At 46.3% G+C, this 16,293-nt stretch overlaps 1 protein-coding gene across 1 annotated transcript in view; it reads left to right on the forward strand.

Annotated features, from left to right (window-relative positions):
• hsf2bp (heat shock transcription factor 2 binding protein) overlaps nucleotides 1–8,933 on the forward strand; it is a 116,413-nt gene extending 107,480 nt beyond the window's left edge. Inside the window, exons 7-8 of the mRNA XM_048540660.1 lie at nucleotides 180–283; nucleotides 8,731–8,933. Coding sequence (XP_048396617.1) covers nucleotides 180–283; nucleotides 8,731–8,933 — 307 coding nt within the window. The remainder of the gene's footprint in view (nucleotides 1–179; nucleotides 284–8,730) is intronic.
• The last annotated feature ends 7,360 nt before the right edge of the window (nucleotides 8,934–16,293 follow it).

A 16,293-nucleotide genomic window follows, 5' to 3' on the forward strand; every position in this document is an offset into this window, starting at 1 on the left:
GTGAGTGCTTGTTGCCCCTTTAGAAGCCAAATCATTGTTGCTGACCAGAGACCTTGGCACTAGTTCAGTGAATCAAATAGTCTCCTATAGTGATGTAATATCAACTGCATTCATGCAAAGAAATCTATTAATTTTGCAGGTAAAATTTTAATGTTGCACAAAATCTCTTCTTCTTCCAGACTAATGTTAATGTGCTTGTATAACGTAAGCATTAACCTGAAAGGCCTGCAGTATATAAGTGAGAGCCCAGGTTTCATCCCATTGTTATCCTGGCTTCTGGAAGGTAGGTCTTTTGTAAGTTCACAGCAGTCGTGTCACTTATGTCATGTTGTAGCTTGTGCTTGCTGTATTTTGATTCCTCCAAATTATCCTGAATTGCCGTTGTAATAGAAGTCCAGAATTTAAATGTTAGGCAGGTAACCATCAGTTTGGAATTTAATTTTGGCTTCCTTTTTACAAAAACCTCCAAAAGTCTACAGAAGCCGTTGATTAGTGGCTGTTAGTAGGTCATCAGCCTCAAGGGATTTCTTGATTCAGCAGTAAAATGTTTGAACAAGAAGCTGCAATGGAAAAAATAATATGTGCATTAAATCTCAATCAGTGTTACTGGCATAAGTCTGAGGACATTCCTTATAGTATTAATGTTGCTTGACTATTTCCACATGATACTTTCACAGGGGGCTTGTGAGTCCAAAGTGATTACCTGTCTTTGACGTGGGGCTTTGAATATAAATATATGTTTAAATACTTAGACTACAACTGGAATGAAAAGACCATTCAGCCCGTCATGTCTGTGCTGGTCTAAAGCTGTCTGAAGGTTCTAATGCCATTTCCAGCATTTTTGACCCATAGCCTTGTGCATCTTGGCATCACAAGTGCACATCTAAACACTTCTTCAATGTTACAAGGGTTTTTGCCTCTTTCACCCTTCCGTAGAACATAGAACATTACAGTGCAGTAATGGGCCCTCAATGTTGTGCCAACCTGTGAAACCAATCTGAAGCCCATCTAACCTACACTTTTCCATTATCATCCATATGTTTATCCAGTGACCATTTAAATGCCCTTAAAGTTGGCGAGTCTACTACTGTTGCAGGCAGAGCATTCCACGCGCTACTACTCTCTGAGTTCTGCCCTAGAAAGAACCTACCTCTGACTTCTCTCCTATATCTATCACCCCTCAATTTAAAGCTATGTCCCCTCAAGGTAGCCATCACCATCCGAGGAAAAAGGCTCTCATTGTCCACCCTATCTAATCCTCTGATCATCTTGCGTGTCTCTATTAAGTCGCCTCTTAACCTTCTCCTCTCTAACAACAGCCTCAAGTCCCTCAGCCTTGCCTCATAAGACCTTCCCTCTATATTAGACAACATCCTGGTAAATCTCCTCTGTACCCTTTCCAATGCTTCCACATCCTTCCTATAATGCGGCAACCAGAACTGTATGCAATACTCTGTGTGGCCACATCAGTTTTGTACAGCTGCAACATGACCTCATGGCTCCAAAACTCAATCACCAGGCAGTGAGTTTCAAATTCCCACCAAGTTTTTCCTCACACATCCTCTAAATCGTTTGCACCTTACTTTAACACTTAAGTACTTGACGAGATTTTTTCTTTAAATAAAGGCATTCAGTACATGAAGGTGTTAAAATGTTTTGAATGTGTTTTTAATAATTAGAGTTCTTTTAACATAGTGAAGCCTGTAACAGATACTGAATATTTTATTTCATTAAGCATAACTCAATAGTTCAGCACCAAATATCGACCACAGAACAGTACAGCACAGTACCAGTCCCTTTGGCCCACGATGTTGTGCTGACCTATTATCCAACTCTAAGTTCAAAATAAACTGCATATCCTACATTTTACTATTATGCATCTGCCTATCCAAGAGTCCCTTGAATATCCAGAATGTATCTTTCTCTAAGAACATAGAAAGTGGAACAATGTTGGGGCGGCACAGTGGCTCAGTGGCTAGCACTGCAGCCTCACAGCGCCAGGGACCCGGGTTCAATTCCAGCCTCGGGCAACTGTCTGTGTGGAGTTTGCACACTCTCCCCGTGTCTGCGTGGGTTTCCTCTGGGTGCTCCGGTTTCCTCCCACAGTCCAAAGATGTGCAGGCTAGGTGGATTGGCCATGCTAAATTGCCCGTAGTGTTCAAGGGTGTATGGGTTATAGCGGGGTGGGTCTGGATGGAATTCTTCAAGGGGCTGTGTGGACTTGTTGGGCCGAAGGGCCTGTTTCCACACTGTAGGTAATCTAAACAATACGGCGCAGAACAGGCCCTACAGCCCTCGATGTTGCGCCGACCTGTGAACTAATCTAAGCCCATCCCCCTACACTATCCCATCATCATCCATATGTTTATCCAAGGACTGTTTAAATGCCCCTAATGTGGCTGAGTTAACTACATTGACAAACTACATTAACACTCTCTGAGTAAAGAACCTGCCTCTGACATCTGTCTTAAATCTATCACCCCTCAGTTTGTAGCTATGCCCCCTTGTACAAGCTGACGTCATCATCCTCGGAAAAAGACTCTCACTGTCCACCCTATCTAGTCCTCTGATCATCTTGTAGGTCTCTATTAAATCCCCTCTTAGCCTTCTTTTCTCCAATGAGAACAGACCTAAGTCCCTCAGCCTCTCTTCATAGGGCTTTCGCTCCAGACCAGGCAACATCCTGGTAAATCTCCTCTGCACCTTTTCCAATGATTCCACATCCTTCCTGTAATGGGGCGACCAGAACTGCACACAATATTCCAAGTGAGGCCGCACTAGCATTTTGTGCAGTTGCAGCATGACATCACGGCTCCGGAACTCAATTCCTCTGCGAATAAAACCTAACACACCATAAGCCTTCTTAACAGCACTATCAACCTGAGTGGCAACTTTCAGGGATCTGTGTACAGAGACACCAAGATCCCTCTGCACATCCACACTACCAAGAGTCTTTCCATTGACTCAGTATTCTGCCTTCCTATTATTCTTCCAAAAGTGAATCACCTCACATTTATCTGCATTGAACTCCATTTGCCACCTTTCAGCCCAATTCTGCAGTTTATCCAAGTCTCCCTGCAACCTGCAACATTCTTCCACACTGTCCACCACTCAATAGACAATAGGTGCAGGAGTAGGCCATTCAGCCCTTCGAGCCAGCCCCACCATTCATTATGATCATGGCTGATCATCCACAATCAGTATCCTGTTCCTGTCTTATCCCTATAACCCTTGATTCCACTATCTTGAAGAGCTCTATCTGTCTCTTTCTTGAAAGTATCCAGAGAGTTGGCCTGCACTGCCTTCTGGGGCAGAGCATTCCATATATCCACCACTCTCTGGATGAAGAAGTTTTTCCTCAACTCTGTTCTAAATGGCCTACCCCTTATTTTTAAACTGTGTCCTCTGGTTCTGGACTCCCCCATCAACGGGAACATACTTCCTGCCTCCAGATTGTCCAATCCCTTAACGTCTCAATCAGATCCCCTCTCATCCTCCTAAACTCAAGTGTATACAAGCCCAGTCGCTCCAATCTTTCAACATATGATAGTCCCGCCATTCCAGGAATTGACCTCGTGAACCTACGCTGCACACCCTCAATAACCAGAACGTCCTTCCTCAAATTTAGAGACCAAAACTGCACACAGTATTCCAGGTGCGGTCTCACCAGGGCCCTGTACAGCTGCAGAAGGACCTCTTTGCTCCTATACTCAATTCCTCTTGTTATGAAGGCCAGCATGCCATTAGCTTTCTTCACTGCCTGCTGTACCTGCATGCTTGCTTTCATTGACTGATGTACATCTGCCTTCCTGTTCTTGCCACCAAAGTGGATAACCACACATTTATCCACATTAAACTGCATCTGCCATGCATCCGTCCACTCACCTAGCCTGTCCAAGTTAACCTGTATTCTCATAACATCTTCCTCACATTTCACCCTGCCACCCAGCTTTGTGTCATCAGCAAATTTGCTGATATTACTTCTAATGCCTTCATCTATATCATTAATGTATATTGTAAATAGCTGCCATCCCAGCACCGAGCCTTGTGGAACGCCACTTGTCACTGCCTGCCATTCCGAAAGGGACCCGTTTATCACGACTCTTTGCTTCCTGTCAGCCAGCCAATTTTCAATCCAACTCAGTATTTTGCCCCCAATACCATGTGCCCTAATTTTACTCACTAATCTCTTATGTGGGACTTTATCAAAGGATTTCTGAAAGTCCAGTATACTACTACATCCACTGGCTCTCCCTTGTCCATCTTCATAGTTACATCCTCAAAAAACTCCAGAAGATTAGTCAAGCACGATTTCCCCTTCGTAAATCCATGCTGACTCTGACCTGTCCTGTTACTGCTATCCAAATGATTCGTAATTTCATCTTTTATAATTGACTCCAGCATCTTTCCCACCACTGACGTCAGACTAACCAATCTATAATCCCCTGTTTTCTCTCTCCCTCCTTTCTTGAAAAGTGGGACAACATTAGCCACCCTCCAATCCGCAGGAACTGATCCTGAATCTATAGAACATTGGGAAATGATTACAATGCGTCCACGATTTCTAGAGCCGCCTCCTTAAGTACCCTGGGATGCAGACCATCAGGTCCTGGGGACTTATCAGCCTTCAGACCTAACAATCTATCCAACACCATTTCCTGCCTAATATAAATTCCCTTCAGTTCATCCATTACCCTAGGTCCTTCAGCCACTATTATATCTGGGAGATTGCTTGTGTCTTCCCTAGTGAAGACAGATCCAAAGTACCTATTCAACTCTTCTGCCATTTCCTTGTTCCCCATAATAAATTCACCTGTTTCTGTCTTCAAGGGCCCAGTTTTAGTCTTAACCATTTTTTTTCTTTTCACATACCTAAAAAAGCTTTTGCTATCCTCCTTTATATTTTTGGCCAGTGTGCCTTCGTATCTCATTTTTTCTCCACGTATTGCCTTTTTAGTCATCCTCTGTTGCTCTTTAAAACTTTCCCAGTCCTCCGGCTTCCCGCTCATCTTTGCTATGTTATAGACTTCTTCTCTTTTATCTTTATAGAGTCCTTAACTTCCCTCGTCAGCCACGGCCGCCCCTGCCTCCCCTTAGAATCTTTCTTCCTCTTTGGAATGAACTGATCCTGCACCTTCTGCATTATATCCAGAAATACCCGCCATTGTTGTTCCACTGCCATCCCTGATAGTGTATTGAACCATTGAACTTTGACCAACTCCTCTCTCATAGCTCCACCAACTTTAGAACATAGAGAAGTACAGCACAGTACAGGCCCTTCAGCCCACTATGTTGTGCCGTGGAATAATCCTAAAAGTGTCATCTGCAAACTTACTAACCCATCCACCTATGCCTGCGTCCAAGTCATTTATAAAAATGACAAACAGCAGTGGTCCCAAAACAGATCCTTGAAGCACACCACTAGTGACCGGACTCCAAACTGAATATTTTGAGTATTTTTAAGTATCTAAGAATCCTCCTAACGGTTTGTTCTTATACCTATCTATCTCTCAACAGCAATTATTTTTTTTAATGGAGATGTAGGTGTCACTAGTAGGGCCAGCATGTGTTACCCTTTCCAATTTTATTTTGAACTCAGCAACTTACTAGGCTGTCTCTGGCCAGTTAAAAGTCAGTCACTTTGCTGTGGGTCTGCAGCCAGATGTAGGGCAGAGTGGATAAGGACACCAGATTTCCTTCTCAGAGGGATATTAGTAAATCAGGTGTTTTTATATGACAACAATTGATGATAGTTTCGTGGTTAGCCTTACTGAGACTAGCTTTCGATTCCAGACTTTTTGTGAATTGGATTTAAATTCCACCAGTTGCCTTGGTACAACTTGACCCCATGTCCACAAGGCAATATCCTTATAATATAACAAAGTGTGGAGCTGGATGAACATAGCAGGTCAAGCAGCATCTCAGGAGCACAAAAGCTGACGTTTTGGGCCTAGACCCTTCATCAGAGACAGAGGCAATATCCTTATGTCCGGATTACTAGTGCAGGACATTATAACTGCACCACTATCTTCCTTTAAGCCAGTTCTGGTTGGTGTTTTATACCCTTCAGTTCAGAACCAGAGTATGGCTAGTTGGCTAACGAATGTTCCTTGGGTAGTTTGGCAATGCAGTCAATTCCTTCATCGAAGGAATTAATATTGATTGTAACTAGTTGAGGTCCAGAACCCTGTGACACTTTGCTCATTACAATTTTGTCAGCCGGAAGACTTATCCCATTGATCTTGATTCCCTGTTTCCTATTAGTTAACCAATCTTCAATCCATGGTAATATATTCCCTCTAACACTACAGCTCTTGTGGAGTAACATATGGGGTAGCTTATCAAAAATATTTGGATTCCAAATACACGTATTTGATTTTCACAAAAGAATGTTGACTCTTCGTGAACATATTATTATTTTTAAATGTCCTGCAGCTACCTGTACAATAATGGATTCTAAGAGTTTCCCAGAGAGAAACATTAGGTGCATGTTTATGCACAGTTGTAGAGCTGGACTATTGTCTAGGCATCATGTTTGTATATAATTTGTAGTGGCAGAGTGCTACAGTCTAGAATGCATGTTTGTAGTTAATTTCTGATGGAGATGCGTCACAGGCTACATGTTTGCAAGTAGATACCTTTTGCTACAATAAAACATCCTGAAGTGCTTTGCTGAGACAAAACTAACTGATTCTGAGCAGAGCTGGATGAACACAGGTCAAGCAGCATCAGACATTTCGGGTCTGGACCCTTCTTCAGAAAATTTTTCTGAAGATGCTGCTTGGCCTCCTGTGTTCATCCAGCTCTACATCTTGTTATCTCAGATTCTCCAGCATCGGCAGTTCCTACTATCTCTGGGCTCTGAGCAGGTCTGGCAGCATCTGTGAAGGAAAAAACAGAGTTAATGTTTCGGGTCCCGTGACCTTTCCTCAGAATGTTCTGAGGAACGGTCACCAGACCCAAAATGTTAACTCTGTTTTTTCCTTCACAGACGCTGCCAGACCTCCTGAGCTTTGCCAGCAACTTTGTTTTTGTTCCTGATTTACAGCATCCGCTTTCAGGGTTTTTTTAACTGGATTCTGAACTGATATCAGAAATTTTGACAATTTAATTAATGAAGATCCAAAGACTTTTAATTTGGGACAAGAATTAGATATTTTAAGGAGGTTAAGCCAGTGATTACCAATCTGACCACCCTCATCCCAAGAAATAAGTCAGAAGATTGTAGTCTTATTTCAAATAACTCACTCAGATATAATGGTCTCCTTCTGTATGGTTGAAATCAACTCTTGACCTGATAGGAATTCCTACACCCAAGCTCCACTTTTAGTGTTTAGGATTGCCTGTTGTCTTATAATTTCACCAGGTAGACACCTCATTTTCAGGTATGTCTGATGCTGCCCCGGCATGCTGTCCCACACTCTTCATTATACCAGGATTTTACTGTCCATATCCAGTTCATTTGCATGTCTGAGGTCAAATCAATACTTGGGGAATCATTCCTGCCTGACCCTGACCCACTCAAATTTTACCAACTAGGACCAAGGGAAGGGTCCGGGCCCGAAACGTCAGCTTTTGTGCTCCTGAGATGCTGCTGGGCCTGCTGTGTCCATCCAGCCTCACATAATTCTAATTTCTAGCAACATTTACCTTCTTAGCAGGCCCTGACCTCATCCCCGGAATTAACTCTGGTCCCAGCTCCAACACAGTACACCTTCCTGCACAACTGGAGGCAATATCAGCAGAACCTGCAGGAAGTAAGTCTTCCCAGCAGGACAAAGCAGACCGCTTGATTGACATCATATTCACAAACATTCAGTCCCTCTACCACTGATGCTCAGTAGCAGCAATATGTACCATCTACAAGATGTACTGCTGAAATTTACCAAATATCCTTAGGCAGTACCGTATAAATCTTCAAATACTACCATCTAGAAGGACATGGGCAACAGATATATGGGAATATCACCATGTGCAAATTCTCTCCAAAGCCGCACACCAGCCTGACTTGGAAATAGATTGCGATTCCTCCAGTGTCACTGGGTCAAAATCCTGTAATTGCCTTCCTAACCTTGTTGTAGGTTGAACTAGAGCAGCAGTTCAAGAAGGCAGCTCAACTCTACCTCCGCAAGAGAAGTTGAGGTGGGCATTAAACTGTTAGCCCACATCCCTACAAGTGAATAAACAAAAGGGCCACCACTTCTAGTGCTGCTGCTGGCCTCTGACCAGCGGCAATCCAAGGCCAGACTTCCTCTCGCTGAGGGGCAGGAATTTTCATTGTATGCCAGTTAATGGCCTTAGAATCCATACAGTGTGACTTTTTAGTTAACCTCCTGCTGGGCATGCCTGCTAACTGAAGGTGGATTGGCATTTAAATTTTATGCATGAGAGCGGGACCACCACCCAAAAGTAAAATCCAATTAATTCTAATTTCTAGTGATAGTGGGAACTGCAGACGCTGGAGAATCCAAGATAATAAAATGTGAGGCTGGATGAACAGAGCAGGCCCAGCAGTATCTCAGGAGAACAAAAGCTGACGTTTCAGGCCTAGACCCTTCATCAGATGAAGGAAAAAACAGATGAAGGGTCTTGGCCCGAAACGTCAGCTTTTGTGCTCTTGAGATGCTGCGGGGCCTGCTGTGTTCATCCAGCCTCACATAATTCTAATTTCTAGCAACATTTACAAAAATATCAGTAATGCAGCTGACTATAATGCTTTTAATTTGTTAGATCCAGATGCAGAAGTTTGTCTCCATGTTCTGCGGCTCATTCAATCTCTGATTCTCGAGCCAGAGGTTTTCTCCAGAGTGGCAATCCAAATCCGTGAAACACTGTCAGAGCAACGCATTCTGCAACTTACCAACAACCGTAACCCAGATCTCCGCAACATAGCAAGTGAGCTTCTGGAAGACATGAAAATGCTTAATATGTAAAAAAAAAACTTATTTTACTTGTACCCTTAGATTTTCCTGCAGAAACTATTCATACTTGAAGCCATTGCATGGTAAATGATTGTGGACTTCTGGCCTTTGATAGGATGCAATTTTCATCTATTGCAAGTTATTTGTCAAGCTTAGTATGGTGAATTTGCACCTTTGAATGTTTCAAAAGAAGTCTTTTTTTTTGTTTAGCACAGCGTTGAGGTGAATCTGTCTTTCTGCAGAGCTTTGATGAATGACTATGGCTTCAGAGCAGAATTTCACCATTTTGAAACACTGCTCTGTAATTAGGAGGTCAGAAAATTGAATTACTTTTAGACTCCTTTCAGTATCTCTCCTGAACTCCACATACTACGTGATTAAGAGGAAGTGCTCATTTTTTTTCTATCCTCCTTTTTAGAGATATCTATATTAGAACTGGAATTGGGAGCAATTGTAACATGGGCCACCATTGCAAATTGCAATATCAGCCACTGCCATGTTAACCACACAACAAAAATGAAGGTCCAAAATGTCAACATGTTTTTGTGTGTGTGGCAATAGGAAGATTTCCAGTTCTTATATGAAGGCAGCCGAAACCAGTATTTTCACTTTGTTAGTGTATGGTACCATTGCAGTTTTGGAGCTTTAATTTCATGCTTTTTCCATGGTCCACTTGACTGCAGATTTACTGAACTGGATCTTTCTTTTGAGTTAATGAACTGCTGTGCAACCAGCAGTGCTTTTGAAACTAATCTGAATGTATTTTGCACTAGCGGTGCATGCTGATGATTTACAGAGATTGCTTGACTTATCAGCGTATGTTAAGTCTCTGAACTTGCATTCACTTAAGAAATGAAAATGAGTACACATGCCATTTGTTAAACTAAAATAAGTAGAATCTCAATACATTTGTTTAATAAAAGTTTGAAAACTGTTACACTTTGCACAAATCTCCAATTTCTTCTCAGGTTTTAGATATGATTGAAACTGAAATGTTTGAAAAACACACTGACCCAAAATGGCACTAACCTAATGAATTTAAGATGGTTGAGATTTGCAGTATCAGAAACTAAATCAAGAACCAGTGATTCCATATCTCTGCCTCCATCAACTTTATGTTGGGAGTCACAGAAGAACTAAATGCTTACAACTACTTGACACATTCAAGTGTTTATAACTATCCAATCACAAAAGCTACAAACGAGGATAAGCTGTTTTTTGCCATTTGGCAGAATTCTGACATTTTAATAATGGAATTCTGCCCTTTAAGCTTCTGTTCCAGTCTGAAACCCTCGATGGACTTCGATGTTGTGGCCATTTCTGAGACATGGATAGAGCAGGGACAGGAATGGTTGTTGCAGGTTCCGGGATTTAGATGTTTCAGTAAGAACAGAGAAGATGGTAAAAGGGGCGGAGGTGTGGCATTGTTGGTCAAGGACAGTATTACAGTTGCAGAAAGGATGTTTGGGGACTCTTCAACTGAGGTAGTTTGGGCTGAGGTTAGAAACAGGAAAAGAGAGGTCACCCTGTTGGGAGTTTTCTATAGGCCTCCAAATAGTTCCAGATATGTAGAAGAAAGGATAGCAAAGATGATTCTCGATAGGAGTGAGAGAGACAGGGTAGTTGTCATGGGGGACTTCAACTTTCCAAATATTGACTGGGAACACTATAGTTCGATAGAGGTTTTGTCCAGTGTGTGCAGGAGGGCTTCCTGACACAGTATGTAGATAGGCCAACAAGGGGCGAACCCACATTAGATTTGGTACTGGGTAATGAGCCCAGCCAGGGGTTAGATTTGGAAGTAGGTAAGCAGTTTGGTGATAGTGATCACAATTCTGTTATGTTTACTCTAGTGATGGAAAGGGATAGTTGTCAGGAGGAAGGTATGGAGGTGACATCAGAGGGAGGTTCTTCACCCAGAGAGTTGTGAGCGCATGGAATAGTTTACCAGTGGTAGTCGTGGAAGCGGAGTCATTAGTGACATTTAAGCGACTGCTGGACATGCACATGGACAACAGTGAATTGAGGGGAAGGTAGGTTAGGTTATTTTGTTTTTGGATTAGGAATATTCCACGGCACAACATCATGGGCCAAAGGGCCTGTAACTGTGCTGTACTGTTCTATGTTCTATAGGTGTATACCACTAGGCAAGAGTTAGAGCTGGGGGAAAGGCAATTACAATGAGATTAGGCAAGATTTAGGGAGCTTAGGATGGGGAAGGAAACTGCACGGGATGGGCACATTAGAAATGTGGAGCTTATTCAAGGAAAAGCTCCTGTGTGTCCTAGATAAGTATGTACCTGTCAGGCAGGGAGGAAGCTGTAGAGTGCGGGAGCCGTGGCTTACGAAGGAGGTGGATTCTCTGCTCAAGAGGAAGAAGGCAGCTTATGTTAGGATGAGATGTGAAGGCTCAGTTAGGGCACTTGAGGGCTACAAGGTAGCCAGGAAAGACCTAAAGAGAGAGCTCAGAAGAGCCAGGAGGAGACATGAGAAGTTGTTGGCGGATAGGATCAGGGTAAACCCTAAGGATTTCTATGGGTATTTAAGGAATAAAAGAATGACGAAAGTAAGATTAGGCCCAGTCAAGGATAGTAGTGGGAAGTTGTGTGTGGAGTCAGAGGAGATAGGGGAAGCACTAAATGAATGTTTTTCAACAGTATTCACTCTAAAAAACAACAATGTTGTCGAGGAGAATACTGAGATACAGGCTACTAGACTAGGTGGGATTGTGGTTTACAAGGAAGAGGTATTAGAAATCCTACAGAGTGTGAAGATAGATGTTCCCTGGGCCGGATGGGATTTATCCTAAGATCCTCTGGGAAGCCAGGGAGGAGATTGCTGAGCCTTTGGCATTGATCTTTAACTCGTCATTGTCTACAGGAATAGTGCCAGACGACTGGAGGATAGCAAATGTGGTTCCCCTGTTCAAGAAGGGGAGTAGAGACAGTCTTGGTAATGATAGACCAGTGAGCCTTACCTCAGTTGTTAGTAAAGTGTTGGAAAAGGTTATAAGGGGCAGGATTTATAATCATCTAGGAAAGAATAAATTGATTAGGGATAGTCAGCACGGTTTTGTGAAGGGAAGGTCGTGCCTCACAAAACTTATTGAGTTCTTTGAGAAGGTGACCAAACAGGTAGATGAGAGCAAACTGGTTGATGTGGTTTATATGGATTTCAGCAAGGCGTTCGATAAGGTTCCCCATAGTAGGCTATTGTACAAAATGCGGAGGAATGGAATTGTGGGAGATATAGCAGTTTGGATCGGAAATTGGCTTGCTGAAAGAAGACAGAGGGTGGTAGTTGATGGGAAATGTTCATCCTGGAGACCAGTTACTAGTGGTGTACCGCAAGGGTTGGTGTTAGGTCCACTGCTGTTTGTCATTTTTTGGATGAGGGCGTAAAAGGATGGGTTCGTAAATTTGCAGATGACACTAAGGTCGGTGGAGTTGTGGATAGTGACGAAGGATACTTTAGGTTGCAGAGAGACATAGATAAGCTGCAGAGCTGGGCTGAGAGGTGGCAAATGGAGTTTAATGCGGACAAGTATGAGGTGATGCACTTTGGTAGGAGTAACCAGAAGGCAAAGTACAGGGTTAATGGTAAGATTCTTGGTAGTGTAGATGAGCAGAGAGATCGCGGTGTCCATGTACACAGATCCTTGAAAGTTGCCAGAGATAATGGGAACTGCAGATGCTGGAGATTCCAAGATAATAAAATGTGAGGCTGGATGAACACAGCAGGCCAAGCAGCATCTCAGGAGCACAAAAGCTGACGTTTCGGGCCTAGACCCTTCATCAGAGAGGGGGATGGGGGGAGGGAACTGGAATAAATAGGGAGAGAGGGGGAGGCGGACCGAAGATGGAGAGTAAAGAAGATAGGTGGAGAAGGTGTGGGTGGGGAGGTAGGGAGGGGATAGGTCAGTCCAGGGAAGACGGACAGGTCAAGCAGGTGGGATGAGGTTAGTAGGTAGCTGGGGGTGCGGCTTGGGGTGGGAGGAAGGGATGGGTGAGAGGAAGAACCGGTTAGGGAGGCAGAGACAGGTTGGACTGGTTTTGGGATGCAGTGGGTGGGGGGGAAGAGCTGGGCTGGTTGTGTGGTGCAGTGGGGGGAGGGGATGAACTGGGCTGGTTTAGGGATGCAGTGGGGGAAGGGGAGATTTTGAAACTGGTGAAGTCCACATTGATACCATATGGCTGCAGGGTTCCCAGGCGGAATATGAGTTGCTGTTCCTGCAACCTTCGGGTGGCATCATTGTGGCAGTGCAGGAGGCCCATGATGGACATGTCATCAAGAGAATGGGAGGGGGAGTGGAAATGGTTTGCGACTGGGAGGTGCAGTTGTTTGTTGCGAACTGAGCGGAGGTGTTCTGCAAAGCGGTCCCCAAGCCTCCGCTTGGTTTCCCCAATGTAGAGAAAGCCGCACCGGGTACAGTGGATGCAGTATACCACATTGGCAGATGTGCAGGTGAACCTCTGCTTAATGTGGAATGTCATCTTGGGGCCTGGGATGGGGGTGAGGGAGGAGGTGTGGGGACAAGTGTAGCATTTCCTGCGGTTGCAGGGGAAGGTGCCGGGTGTGGTGGGGTTGGAGGGCAGTGTGGAGCGAACAAGGGAGTCACGGAGAGAGTGGTCTCTCCGGAAAGCAGACAGGGGTGGGGATGGAAAAATGTCTTGGGTGGTGGGGTCGGATTGTAAATGGCGGAAGTGTCGGAGGATAATGCGTTGTATCCGGAGGTTGGTAGGGTGGTGTGTGAGAACGAGGGGGATCCTCTTGGGGCGGTTGTGGCGGGGGCGGGGTGTGAGGGATGTGTCGCGGGAAATGCGGGAGACGCGGTCAAGGGCGTTCTCAATCACCGTGGGGGGGAAGTTGCGGTCCTTAAAGAACTTGGACATCTGGGATGTGCGGGAGTGGAATGTCTTATCGTGGGAGATACAACCCCAGAGGAGACAGCCACCCTGAGCCCTGCCGAATCTTCACCATCCCCCCAGACCTCCCACTGACTGAGGACGAACGGTCAGTCCTGAGCAAGGGGCTCACCTTTGTCCCCCTACAACCACACATCAACGAATACCAGTCACGGTCGGACACAGAGCAGTTTTTCCGCCGTCTTCGCCTGCATGCCTACTTCTTCAACCGGGAACCCAACCCTCCTTCCACTGACCCCTTCACCCGCTTCCAACACAAGTCCTCCTCCTGGACACCACCCCCAGGCCTCCTACCCTCCCTCGACCTCTTCATCTCCAACTGCCGTCGAGACATTAACCGCCTCAACCTCTCCACCCCTCTCACCCACTCCAACCTCTCCCCCGCAGAACGGGCAGCCCTCCGCTCCCTCCGCTCCAACCCCAACCTCACCATCAAACCCGCAGACAAGGGTGGCGCAGTGGTAGTATGGCGTACTGACCTCTACATCGCCGAGGCCAGACGCCAACTCTCCGACACCACCTCCTACCGCCTCCTCGATCATGACCCCACACCCGAGCACCAAACCATCATCTCCAACACCATTCATGACCTCATCACCTCAGGGGACCTCCCACCCACAGCCTCCAACCTCATTGTTCCCCAACCCCGCACGGCCCGTTTCTGTCTCCTTCCCAAAATCCACAAACCTGCCTGCCCTGGTCGACCCATCGTCTCAGCCTGCTCCTGCCCCACCGAACTCATCTCCACCTATCTGGACTCCATTTTCTCCCCTTTGGTCCAGGAACTCCCCACCTATGTCCGTGACACCACCCACGCCCTCCACCTCCTCCAGGACTTCCAATTCCCTGGCCCCCAACACCTCATATTCACCATGGACGTCCAGTCCCTGTACACCTGCATTCCGCATGGAGATGGCCTCAAGGCCCTCCGCTTCTTCCTGTCCCGCAGGCCCGACCAGGCCCCCTCCACCGACACTCTCATCCGCCTAGCGGAACTCGTCCTCACACTCAACAACTTCTCTTTTGACTCCTCCCACTTCCTACAGACTAAGGGGGTGGCCATGGGCACCCGCATGGGCCCCAGCTATGCCTGCCTCTTTGTAGGTTACGTGGAACAGTCCATCTTCCGCACCTACACAGGCCCCAAACCCCACCTCTTCCTCCGGTACATTGATGACTGTATCGGCGCCGCCTCTTGCTCCCCAGAGGAGCTCGAACAGTTCATCCACTTCACCAACACCTTCCACCCCAACCTTCAGTTCACCTGGGCCATCTCCAGCACATCCCTCACCTTCCTGGACCTCTCAGTCTCCATCTCAGGCAACCAGCTTGTAACTGATGTCCATTTCAAGCCCACCGACTCCCACAGCTACCTAGAATACACCTCCTCCCACCCACCCTCCTGCAAAAATTCCATCCCCTATTCCCAATTCCTCCGCCTCCGCCGCATCTGCTCCCACGATAAGACATTCCACTCCCGCACATCCCAGATGTCCAAGTTCTTTAAGGACCGCAACTTCCCCCCCACGGTGATTGAGAACGCCCTTGACCGCGTCTCCCGCATTTCCCGCGACACATCCCTCACACCCCGCCCCCGCCACAACTGCCCCAAGAGGATCCCCCTCGTTCTCACACACCACCCTACCAACCTCCGGATACAACGCATTATCCTCCGACACTTCCGCCATTTACAATCCGACCCCACCACCCAAGACATTTTTCCATCCCCACCCCTGTCTGCTTTCCGGAGAGACCACTCTCTCCGTGACTCCCTTGTTCGCTCCACACTGCCCTCCAACCCCACCACACCCGGCACCTTCCCCTGCAACCGCAGGAAATGCTACACTTGTCCCCACACCTCCTCCCTCACCCCCATCCCAGGCCCCAAGATGACATTCCACATTAAGCAGAGGTTCACCTGCACATCTGCCAATGTGGTATACTGCATCCACTGTACCCGGTGCGGCTTTCTCTACATTGGGGAAACCAAGCGGAGGCTTGGGGACCGCTTTGCAGAACACCTCCGCTCAGTTCGCCACAAACAACTGCACCTCCCAGTCGCAAACCATTTCCACTCCCCCTCCCATTCTCTTGATGACATGTCCATCATGGGCCTCCTGCACTGCCACAATGATGCCACCCGAAGGTTGCAGGAACAGCAACTCATATTCCGCCTGGGAACCCTGCAGCCATATGGTATCAATGTGGACTTCACCAGTTTCAAAATCTCCCCTTCCCCCACTGCATCCCTAAACCAGCCCAGTTCATCCCCTCCCCCCACTGCACCACACAACCAGCCCAGCTCTTCCCCCCCACCCACTGCATCCCAAAACCAGTCCAACCTGTCTCTGCCTCCCTAACCGGTTCTTCCTCTCACCCATCCCTTCCTCCCACCCCAAGCCGCACCCCCAGCTACCTACTAACCTCATCCCACCTGCTTGACCTGT

The sequence above is a fragment of the Stegostoma tigrinum genome, chromosome 12, assembly GCF_030684315.1.
Source record: "Stegostoma tigrinum isolate sSteTig4 chromosome 12, sSteTig4.hap1, whole genome shotgun sequence".
In the NCBI taxonomy this organism is placed as follows: domain Eukaryota; kingdom Metazoa; phylum Chordata; class Chondrichthyes; order Orectolobiformes; family Stegostomatidae; genus Stegostoma; species Stegostoma tigrinum.